This window comes from Siniperca chuatsi, linkage group LG1 (assembly GCF_020085105.1).
Source record: "Siniperca chuatsi isolate FFG_IHB_CAS linkage group LG1, ASM2008510v1, whole genome shotgun sequence".
Lineage (NCBI taxonomy): Eukaryota > Metazoa > Chordata > Actinopteri > Centrarchiformes > Sinipercidae > Siniperca > Siniperca chuatsi.
The window spans coordinates 35,715,676-35,728,110 of NC_058042.1; the positions used below are offsets into that span (position 1 = coordinate 35,715,676).

The window sequence follows — 12,435 nt, forward strand, 5'->3', positions numbered from 1 at the left end:
ATGATGATGACCAACTGTGGCATCATCATGTTTAAAGGTAGTATTGCCAAATTTAGACACCACACCCAACACAGTGTTTTATATATACAGGAGTGGGCAATATGAATAAAATACTCTATCATGGTATATGTAATTTTGTATTGCAATATCAATATATATAATTATTAAATCTATTAGAGTATTAGAGCAATGGTTAGGGGGAAAAAAATTGGAGATTTCAATAAAAAAGTTGTAACGTTTTGAGAATAAAAAGCCACAATGTTATGACAATAAAGTCGCAATTGAAAAAAAAAATTTTCAGGAATAAAGTGATAATTTTATGAGAAAAAAATGTATCAGATTGGATAGATTAGATTAATGTACATGTGCATGTTTAAGCATTTTCTGACAGTCCATATATACTGTACACCTACCATTTTTACCTGTAAAAGACTGGTTATTCCTACTGACTTTGGTGAATCCCCAACTTTTCCTCTAGTGCCACCATGAGGTTCCCATTTTGGTCTTTCCCTGAAATATAATAATTACATTTTGTACAAACACTGAGTTGACTTGAGTGAAAGGTCTCAACAACTATTAGATGGATTGTCACTACTTTGGACACCTCAGCTGTACTTTGTGTTTACTGCTAATTAGCAAATGTTAGCATGCTGACAGGCAAAACTAAGTTGGTGAACATGGAACCTGCTAGACATCAGTATGTTAGTATTGTCATTGTGAGCATGTTACAGTAGCATGCTGATATTAGCGTTTATCTCAAAGCACTGCTGTGTCTAAGTACAGCCTCACAGAGCTGCTAGCATAGCTGTAGACTCTTGGTCTTGTTTTGTTACCTCCTCTCAGACTTTCCTACTTTCCTCTGTGTTGTGCGGACAGGCGATTCATTAGCTGTGCTCTGCTCACTGCCAAAGAGAGGAGCTCTGAGGAGACAGGCTTGTATTGACCAAAATTCTCAAGAGCAGCTTCAGGATCCTTGGGTTCGCCTTTCAGACAGCTCCCCTGAAGAGCTGCCTGAGGTCCACCACCATCACCGCCTTCACACTGCAGACAGGACGCAGCCTAACAACGTCCACAGCAAGCCTGCCACCATGAGTGACGAAGAGAACACCCCTGAGCTCAACGGCACAGCCACAGACGTGACTTCAGATCCTCAGTCCGACGTGAGACCTGAAAACACATCTGAAGCTTCTCCAGAAGAGAAGAAGAGGCCTCCGGTGGCGCCCAAGCCGACCTGGTTTCGTCAGAGTCTGAGGAAAATTCGGAACGAGCAAGACCAGAAGAAGCAAGCTAAACCCGCTGAGCAGAGGCCTGCTGTGGGCTTCAACAGAAGCTTCGGAGCCAGATCTGCCTCATCTGCAGCCAGCCTATCAATCAAACAAAAGATCCACTCATTTGAGACTTTTTCCAGTCCAGAGGGTGGTCCAGAGAAGGGGGGCAACAGGAGGCCTGTGGCCCCTTCCACCTCCCTTCCTCTGATGGAGGAGGAGTCCAGGAGTCACCCTGCCTCACATTCACATGGAGATTATGGGAAAGGCAAAGATGAAATCCCCAAAGAGATCCAGGCAAACCAGTCTGAATCTGTTAGGGACACACTCAACACCCCCGTCTCTGCTACACCCTCTGCTATCACCTCCTCCACTTCTGAAGCTTGTAGTCAAACAACAGCCAAGCCCCCTGAAGATGAACCTCCCTCCATCCAGTCCCCCACAGATCTCCCACTTTCTGACACCATCAGCACTGATCTGGACCCAGGGATGCATGATTCTCATTCAGCTCCAGTCCATGATGACAGGAATGACTGTCCATCAAAACAGCAGTTTGAGCTAGAAAGAGTGGATCTGAGCAGGTCCACAGAGTCCAAGGTCCTACCCCCTGCAACATCTATGAGATCCAGTCAAGCTGAGGGGGAATGTCCTCCAGAGGGAGGCGGAGCACAGAGCCAAGAACAGCCGCTGAGCACGACTCTGAGTGTTGCTCCACCCACAGAGAGTCACCCCCCAAGAGGCCTGGAGGGAGAGAGTTTAGAGAAAATCCTCACCTTCAGTAACCAGGTAATCTGTCATGTGAGGAACCATGGTAATGTACGTTATATGTCATCTGAATATTATTTAAGGGGCAATTCCAACTTATTCCAACTTATTTTAGTAGTTTTGACCATCATTTCCATCAGTTCTAAACATTGTATTCACCAAAGTAATAACTGAGATCTGGGAACATGGCAACACTGCGACAACAAAGTCACACCTGAATGTTATTATATATTTTAATAACCCTTTATTGCACAGGAAAACTGTGTGTGCTTACCATTACTGTCCCTATACACTGTGCGATTTTGAGCTGTCCCAGATGAAAACTGTGAGAGAGTACATGAAATCTTTGACTGTCAATTCAAAACGGTGGCACTACATCTCACTGACAGCCATTGGAGCTGCAGCAAACTTTAGACAGAAATTTTGTCAGAAATTTCGGACCATATTCTCACAATGTACACATGACCCACATGTACAAACCAACCAAATGCAATGAACCGCCAGAGATCAGTGATTTGGCACAGCATATAGGGGTGCAGTAAGTACAGTAGGTCAAAGTAGAAGCAGAAAGTGGGTCTGTAAACTGTGATGGACGTTTACAGCAGACAGTTTGGACAATAACTTCTCTCCAAAACAAGTTTGGCTAATATTGGGGTTTGTTTCCAGCCTGCCTGATCACCTGACTGCTCATGTTTCTTGACCCGTTGTCTTTTTCCCAGATAGGTTACCATCAGTACAATGATATTACTGATAGAAACGATAACCAAAACTAAGAAAATAAGGCTCAAAGTTATAATAAACCAGAATTATCCTTTAATAAGGTGAGTAGTTTTGACACCACATGCTCTACATGCCTTGATGATTTCTCCCACATAGCTTGTAATGTCAATACAACACATGATGCCTATAGGTTATTATCATAGAGTTCAATTTTCTTTTTCCTTTATGAAATTCTTTGCAAATCATATATATCACATTTCCCTTGATATATTTTGATTTTTGTTACTAATTTATTTCCTGCATGGGTTTCATATGTTATGTATATTTTCATAATATATATTTTCTTTGTTTCAATATGTTTAGCTGTTATTTGTACATCTATATGAATACTTTATCACACTTTATTTTCTAAAACACACATTATATATACCCTTAAAACATTGAAATTAGAAATGTTACTGTGTTTAACAGCTCAAATTGTTATATTTTTATTTCTAATTGAATTGTCTTTGTATCCTCGTACTGTTTAGTACAAGAATAGCCAGATTTTAATTGTATCATATTCTGTTTTAATATGTGGTTTTTGTTCCAGGTTTCACAAGCGTTGATGCACTCTCTACCCATGTACCCCTGCCATGGTAACCCTCGCTCCCCAAACCTGCAGGACCCCCCTGCAGTGGATTTTACCAACCCTGAGGAGTCTGAGCCCGCCCTGGACAGCACCGACAGAGGATTCTCTGTCAGGTAAGACTTCCACAGAGAGGTTTGGGTAAACATGACTTGTAGTGATTTATTATTTAAACAGGCACTCTCCCACAGAAGGCATGTGCCTGTTTTATATTCATAAGGAAGTGGGTTCAGGTTGAAAAAAAATCACTTCCTGTTTTATCAGAGAAGCAGTGGTGAGTTTTTATTGTCAGAACAGATGTTAAATACAGCACAGTTATCCACTGCTGGCATGCATAGTGCTCAGAGGTGACGTCCTCATCTCTGATGTGTTTTTGTCTTTCTGAACGCAGCTTGGCCACGCTGAGGGAGTGTAGCATTGAGCGAGGGGAGGGGGGCTCGCACGACGAGGCAGCTGTCACTTCTGCTCGTGCTTACTCTGTCATCTCAGCCATCCCTTCACAGGAAATACAGAGGATGATCCAGGAAGTCAGAGCTCTTGACAAAGAGACGCTGAAGGTAAACAAAAAAAAAAACTCAAGTTGTTCAATTTTGGTTACACATTTATTAAGTTGTGATGTACTGCAAACAGATTACAAATTCCTCAAATACATAGAACAACTTAAAAACAAAAGATGAACTTTTGTACATGTAATTATCAGAGACACAACAAATATATTGAATTCAGGGTAGCAGTCAGAAACCCCCAACCAAGCCCCATTCAAGTTTGACCAGCCACCAAAAATAGTAAAATGTAAAATGTTTTCATTATGTTTATGTTTATTTACATTTTGTTTTAATGCTGTCTTCACCATGTCAGGTGTAAAACTTTATTGGGGGAAAGGGTTAATCCTTTATTCATATTTTGTGGACCTACAAGTAGTCCGATTTAAATATAAGCCTAAAATATACTGAAATGTGCTTCGAAAACCACCAAGTGCTAGTTAATTAATAAGGGGCTGGTCCCTCTTGGAATTGCCAATGTTATTATTATTATTATTATTATTATTATTATTATTATTATTATTATTATTATTATTATTAGGGGCCGGGCAGCTCTTGAATTTGAATTTGAATTTGAATTCTTCTTCCTAGGAAATCTGCTTCCCATGCATGAAAATAAATAAAATTTTGCACATAGGTCCAGTCCTCTGCCAAACGTCCTCAACAGGAATTGTTAGCCAATAGTCCTGATGGTGGCGCTACAGCAACCGTCTAAAGTTTAAAACTTTCATAAATTCATAACAAATCAGTCGTACGTGCTACCACTTTGCAACTTTCACCAAAATGTAGGCCCAGTTCAGCAGAACAACTGCCGGGAATTATGAAGTCCATCACTCTCACAAACTGTAAAACTAATTAAACCTACCTCCTCCCACATTTTTTACGCAATCAACACCATCTTGCCTCACTGCATGTCCTCCAGCCATATTTTTGAAATGTTAAAAATCAAGTCCACAGTGCAAATGTTTTTCTGTAAACAGTACGGTAAACAGCTACTGCAAATTCTCAATCAAACAAATCTCCCATGTTACAAAATGTATGTAGTTATGGTAGATGTAGAGGGTAAATTTCAGAATTGTATCTCAAAAACTGAATTTTTGACAGCATTTTGAATTCTATCCTCATTTAAACCATTGCAGTCAATGGACATAGAGCATCTTTAAACATCACTTAGTCATTTATGGAGCAATCAGTCTTTGTAAAAAAAATAAATGACAGACATCTCTATGTTGTCTAGATGAAGTCCACACATTCTCAGAAGTTTGTCTTGATAGCTGAATGTTTGACACTAGTGTGAAATCTGCCTTTAACCCTTCATCACAGCCCTGGTGGTTGCATCAGTCGTAGTGTGAAGCCACCTCCGATTTTCCTGTTTCTGCGGGTAGCTCAACGTGACGTGCCATTGGTCCAACTTTGGTCCTTTGTTCTGCTGATGGACTACATTTGTCTTCTTTTTTTCATCTTCCTCCTCTTCCTCCTTCTTCTTCCTCCTCCTCAAAATGCAGCAGCTATAATTGTAGAATGTAATTCCCCCACGTTGCTAAATACTGGCTCTGTCCAAAACTAAAAAAGGGAACTTTTTCTTGATGAGCAACAGCTGGGTGCAGTGACTGTGAGCGGCTGTCCCAGTGAGGTCGTCAGGTTTTGAACCATCGTGTCTGTACACAAACAAAACCAAAACCTGTGCTCACTGTCTGTATCTGGCAACCCGCGCTGTGGCCGGGGTCGCTGCACGGAAGTAAGAGGCTGATGGATGCGCGTAACTCCCCCTTATCACAAATTGTTGTTTACATCTCTGAGTAGAAATTAAACAAACAAGATACGTGGTGTTAACTAGTGCGCTTTAGACGTGTTGGTAGGTGTATTTTCGGACTTTGACAGAGCCAAGCTAGCTGTTTCCCCCTGCCTCCAGTCCTTTTGCTAAGCTAGGCTAACCACGTCCTGACTCAGGCTCTGTACTTAACACAGACCTGAGATCATCGCACTCTAGGAAAGAAAGTTAGTAAGTGTAATTTTTAAAATAACTGTTCCTATTCCTTTAAAAGCCTTATCGCTTCATGCCAATAATCCAGGTGCAATTTTTAATAATAATAATAATCTGGGTTAAAAATCATCAGTTCATAGCCAGATGGTTGATGGATTAGAGTCACCTCCTTCATTATGTTGCAGCTCGGTGTGGTGTAAATCATGCCCCCTGGTGATGGAGGGCAGTCTTACGAACCTACAGTATGGGGGATTTGTCAATATAATGAAATACTACTGTATTGACTATAAACTTTTATGTTATACATTCTTACATGCATGAAATATTTTGCAGTGCTCTTGTATTGGATCCTAATATACTGTGTCATACTGTCGCTGTCTCTTATTACTGAAAACTAAAAAGGCCAGTGTGCCTTTATGATATATCTGAATAATGTTATCTAGCACGCAGTGCTTGTTATTGGTGTGTGTGTGTGTGTGTGTGTGTGTGTGTGTGTGTGTGTGTGTGTGTGTGTGTGTGTGTGTGTGTGTGTGTGGCCTGCGAGGAACTTTACATGTCTCCTGGTCAAATGGAAATCTCAGTATCTCAAATATCCGGCCTGCTGTGAGCCATCGAGTGCCGAACATCTGCTGTGTATCACACTCCACACTGAGGTCCTTCTGTGAATACAGATGATCTGAGAACAAAGTTGGTGCCTGAGCTTAAAGCTCACTGTGTTCCATGTAAAGCAACGCCTCGCACTCTCAGAAAGGACTTCACGTTAAACTCTTAACCATCATTTACCTTTTTAGATTTAGATTCAGTGAAATATTCAGACCCAGTATGGCCTTGTTTTATCAGGCTGGCCCCCTCAGTTTTGTCTGTACCAAGAGTTACACAGAGATTTGTAAAAAGCATTCATGTACAGTATTCATCATCCAACATATGTAAGTATTCACTGGTTACTGACACTAAGAAGAAAAGGCAGAAAATAATGGATATTTAACATCCAAAAGTTCTGAGAAAATTCATTGTAATATTTGGTTTTTCAGCAGATGGTGTGTGTTTTTAGCCATGCTGAAGCTGGGGCTCTGGGGACGGCGATGTCAGTCTGTTGATCAGATGGGCCACCTTCGGTCCAGACTGAAAAAAATTGAAATTATGTAACACGGTGTCCTAACTGAATGCCAGCGTCCCGACTATCCGGACATCGGAGCTCTCTGTCCACACCGAAGCCGTTAAATATGCACATCCGTTGTCATGTAAACAAACCCGCTACCAGGAAGTCCAGGAACTCACTTCATTTAGTCAGAAAGACAGATGAAAGAAATGCTGAATGAGAGATTGCACTGAGCCAGTGGAACAGAGGCTAGCCCGACGTGACGCCATGACTTGGGCTCACTGTGACATTTGGAAACATGATGTAGAAATGAAAATAAAGTTCTGGGGATGTGAACAGTGCTTGGTGGCTTAAAGTCCCTTCATAGTAATAAGCCAGCTAACCATAATCTGAGCTAATCATATAAAACATAAATAAACTGCAGTAGTAATTCTGCCTCTTTTCGCTCAGCAACTGGTGGACATCCATGTTGTGGTTCTGCATAAGGAGGAGGGAGCTGGGCTGGGCTTCAGCATCGCTGGAGGGTCTGACCTGGAGAGCAAGGCTCCTACGGTAAGCAGCACCCACTACAGACTCATACTGATCCCATTCGAACAAGGCTTAGACTGACACATGGCCGTGACTAGCTATCCACTGTGTGGAGCGCTTCTCCGTGTCGAGGAACAGTAAGTTTCGTTCACTTATATCTGTAGCTGGCCAGCAGGTGGCACTCTGTCCTCTGTGACTACACTCCTAGACATGCATAAGAATGTGAAAGATTCAGAAAAACCATGTATTCTCACTCCCCTCTAGTGGTGTCTCGCCATGCAGATAGTTCTGGTTTTATTTGTCCCGGTTTTGAGACACCTGTCCTGGGGATTTGTGCCCCAAAACAATGAAGGTGAATGGAATTTCATTTGTGGTGCTCACAAGATTGCAAAATTCCATTTAAAATACACACTGGCGACAATAGTTCCTAACTGATCACAGTTTATCAGAGCGACACAACATTGCATAAGCTCATCACTGAATCGAATCATTGCTGCATTATAAGATAAAAAAAGTGTCATTATCCAATATAATGCTGAAACAGAGTCTGCAGTGGTCATTTCTTTAAAGATTTTACTGATAGTAACAAACATGACACAAAAATGTGCAATTTATACAAAAGAATGGGAATGTCTTTTGAAAACTTTGATTTTAATTATTGAATATATTGTATTACTGTAAATATAAATATGTAGTCTGGAGTCTGGCTTTATGCTACTGTACATCCTACATTAGTGTAATACAAGGCAAAATGATGACTGCGATACTGTTTGTGCTCTGTATCCACTACAAAGTGTAGTCTAATGTACAGTGAGCTGTAGTAGTAACATTAATACACTGCAACAGTCTGACAGTAATTAGAAGGAAAAAAACATGATGGCAATGTACCCTTTTAAAATTCATAGATAAAAATATTAGCTGTATTTGCATGAATGTAACACGTCTTGATTAGTCTATTAGCATTTACGTGTTTGGCGACACAGGTCAAAAATGGAGACTGAAGAAAACAAGGTCGAGAGCGGGACCGGGAACATGCCTTTAAACAGGCAAAATGCAAACGTGCACTTTGTAATGACAGCATTTTGTGTTTAAACATAAGAATTTAGAGTCGTAAAATACTAGATAACAATAACACTTCAGGGGCCTCATTTAGAAAACTGTTGTTAGATTTATACTTGAACTTAGTCTTCAGATCATTCCCGACGGTGTGCTTATGTTCGATTCATAAAAGATGCTGAGCATAAAAAACCTTGCTTCCATTTGTAACTTACCCACCTGCGATCTATAAATCTCACATTAACTTACAATTGACGGCACCTGCCTTAAATCAGCGATTTCCCCTTAAATAATGCTCGCACTAACGATCATGCACAAAAACTCATTCGGGCCCTTGAAAACTCTCTCCCTTCTAAAATGTCTTCCAGGGACAGCCGTGGTTACTTCTTTCTAATTAGAACATCACATCCTGTTTTTCATTTTTAATTCCTCACACCTTTAACTGATAGTTCATAAAGCTCATGCAAAGTTCACCACAGGCTTGGGCCCAATACCCCGACATAACCAGCAGGGAAATCGCTTTGCTCAGAGACCATTTCCACGTCAAAGGAAGGTTTTATAAATAACTACTTCTGCGTGGTTTTCTGCATAAGTCTTACTTAAAATCAAAAGTGATGGTAAGTCCGTTTTAGAAATGAGGCCCCAGCATTAGAAAGTCCTTACTAAGAACTGGGAGACATACAGTAAGCAGAGGAGGTCGGGCCTGGGTGTCTGCTGGTGAATAGTTTTTTTTTATATATATAAGGTGAAACAGGGAACAACATCTAGCCAAGACCAAGCTACTGTCAGTTTGACTTTGATTTGACTCAGTGTATTAATCTTATTCATTTGGAGAAATATACTTGAGAATAAAAAGCGTACCAACTAGCCCCGGCTTTGTATTCCAGCATACTTACCATAAGCAAGTAAAATAAATATGCATTTTACACTTTGTGCCACTGTCTGCAAATCATACACTGCACACACTCTCTGAATCGCTCTGTTTGTGGCGCTGATTGTCTCGCGTCCAGGTCCATAAAGTGTTTCCCAGCGGCCTGGCAGCTCAGGAGGGCACCATTCAGAAAGGAGACGAGGTATTGTCTATAAACGGACAAACGCTGCGTGGCGTCACACACGCTGATGCCACTGCTGTTCTGCGTCAGGCCCGCAGTCTGCCGCTGGCTGTGGTGGTCGTCTGCAAGAGAGCAGAGGAGGGAGGAAGAGAGGGAGGAGGCTGCAGGAGCGAAGAGCCCGACCCTGCAGGTGAGGGTGGAGTCCTGAGCCTCTCCAGGGTTTTCAACGTATGCAGAAAATAAGCCCTGTGTTCACATTGTGTACTGAGATCTATTATACCTGCTAATATCTTAACCTTGAATTTTCTAGCTGTACAGTACGGTTTTGTTTTGTTAATTGTGTTTTGTGTTGCAGCGGAGGAGCAGGGAGCGCCGGTGACTTTGGAGCTGGAGAAAGGAGCTGGAGGCGTTGGGTTTACTCTGGAGGGAGGGAAAGGCTCAATCCATGGAGACAGACCTTTAGTCATCAACAGGATCTTTAAAGGTACACTCCTGCTGCTGACATTACACTGATTCATATCACTCAAAATGTATCTTTTCAAAAAAGCCTTAATTCATTTTAGCACACTGTCTTATTATTAGTGTTTATCGTTATTGTTGGGATTTTATTTCTGTATTTTTTAAATGCCTGATTGTATTTGCCTCAGTCCTGAAATGTTTAAATCCGCAGCACTTTGTAACTTTGCTTTTGAAAAGTGCTGTATAAATAAAGTTACTTATTTTTTATTTAATTATATTTACAATGAAACAATTTCCAATAAATTCAAAAGTTCTGCTTTCTTACTAACCATCACCAATCAGCTATCAGGGTTTTTTAAAAGTGCTTCTGTTTAATCACTGAAATGGGCAAAGTGCTGTGAATGAACGTTATCACAGAAAGGAGAGAGCAGAGGACGGGATTCATGTCTCGGAGTGCGATTATTTTCAAAACTGGGAATGGAAGCTGCCGTCATGCAGCAACTATGTAAAACTAACTACTGAAACTTAGCAGTACTAACAGTGTGTGCCTGTCTTTGTGTGTGTGTGTGTGTGTGTGTGTGTGTGTGTGTGTGTGTGTCAGGTGGAGCAGCAGAGCAGAGCGGTCTGCAGCATGGAGATGAACTGCTGCAGGTCCAGGGAGTCAGTCTGCAGGACATGACCCGCTTTGAGGCCTGGAACATGATCAAGGCTTTACCTGAGGGACCCATCACAGCGGTCATCCGGAGGGGCCAGGGGGGGGCAGAGTGACAGACACAGCCGCTGGGAGCCGCTTACAGATGAAGTGGCCAAAGAAAACAAACAACAGCACTCGAGGCTCACCGAGATTGGCCTTTTATTAACAATCTCATAGAAATCAGGTATCAGCCAATCAGTGCGGTCCACCGTAGACATGGTGGTTCAGAGATTAAATTGCTCTTATTTTTATATCACATTTCTGACCAGATTCACCCAGGTCACCCCCAAAACCCACACTGGTATCTAGCCATGCAGATAGTTTTGTGTCCCAGTTACTGTGAGTAATCTACGGACCACACAGTCAACATTTTTTACCTTGAGTAGAAAATAGTCTCAATGTGAGTTTCAGTGCGGTCTGTGGATTATCCTGCAACCTGCGGTGCTGTTTACAGTGTAATGGGATCCGGGTTGATGAATCCAGAGCCCGGCCAGCGTCATGGGAAGAAAAAAAGCTAACGCATTTGTGCGCACAAATAAATAAAATCCTGCTCTCAGATTACCAACTGTTGTCCTCGAATTACTGAATTTGAGCTCTCTGATTAAGGGCAGTCAAACATAACACAATGCTGTTCAAACAGGTAAACAGGCTAAAAAGGAAGTATATCCATATATCGCCATCAAAATGAACACAAAACTGCACGGAATCCAAGCGGCTCCTTTAGATCCGACTGTCCCCGTTAATTTCTCCTGCATTAGGCTACACAGCGGCGTGCCAGCATTACCGAAACAACGTGAATACAGCATCACATCTGGACAAAAAAAGTGTTGAGGGAACAAGGACTAATGTTACAAATGTGAAAACCAACGATACTAATATGACGGAGGCACCAGAATACAGCTGCTAGGCTGCTGTTAACACCCTGGATGCTGCTCAGTAATCGACTGGAGTACACTCAACAAACTAACTTCAGTTGCTGATGCTACAGGAACTTGACTGAGTTATTGGCAGATTAGATTGTCAGGCCATGGACAATGTATCTGCTTTGATTTAATGCAGTTTTGTTTGGATTTCAGACGGAGATATGTGCATATACGTTTTCCTGTTAAAGGTTGTGTTATCTTTGACATGCCTTCAATATAATGTTAGAAGAAGCTATGTTCTGTTAATTTGTGCACACAAATCGAGTCATTCGAGAGCATAAAACAGTAATTTGTGTGCATGAATTAGTGATCCAATAGCCTGATTGTACAAACTACTCAGTTTTCTTTGTCTCCATGACATTATTTTCCTAAAATATATGGTATATTACATTTATGTTAGCCAAAACTGCGGCCAAGTAAGAGGCAGTAAAACTTAAAACTAGTTTAAAAAATTGGTATCAACAGCTTTAGGCCAGAAATATTGGCAAACATTCCTGAAAACATTGAAGACATTGGTAAGCAAACTTCCAGTGTTCCACAGTAGTGATCTGAACCAGGCAATGTTACCTGCTCCATCACAGTACGAAACAGCAGGCCACAAATCAGGCCATGTGAGCCACTCAACATTTCATGAAAGCTAATGTGAGGCTGGTGGTCTCAGATTCAGAAGACTCAGAAGTGTGCAGTCACATGTAAAACAAGATAATTCTATACTGTATA

At 41.4% G+C, this 12,435-nt stretch overlaps 1 protein-coding gene across 2 annotated transcripts in view; it reads left to right on the plus strand.

The window, feature by feature from the left end:
- Positions 1–11,353, plus strand: part of il16 (interleukin 16) — a 57,858-nt gene extending 46,505 nt beyond the window's left edge. For both annotated transcript variants that reach the window (XM_044212008.1, XM_044212094.1), the window contains exons 20-26: positions 877–2,051; positions 3,343–3,494; positions 3,770–3,935; positions 7,454–7,555; positions 9,598–9,829; positions 9,995–10,123; positions 10,700–11,353. In XM_044212008.1, the coding sequence (XP_044067943.1) occupies positions 877–2,051; positions 3,343–3,494; positions 3,770–3,935; positions 7,454–7,555; positions 9,598–9,829; positions 9,995–10,123; positions 10,700–10,866 (2,123 nt within the window). In that variant the 3' untranslated portion in view covers positions 10,867–11,353. The remainder of the gene's footprint in view (positions 1–876; positions 2,052–3,342; positions 3,495–3,769; positions 3,936–7,453; positions 7,556–9,597; positions 9,830–9,994; positions 10,124–10,699) is intronic.
- Positions 11,354–12,435: the final 1,082 nt, after the last annotated feature.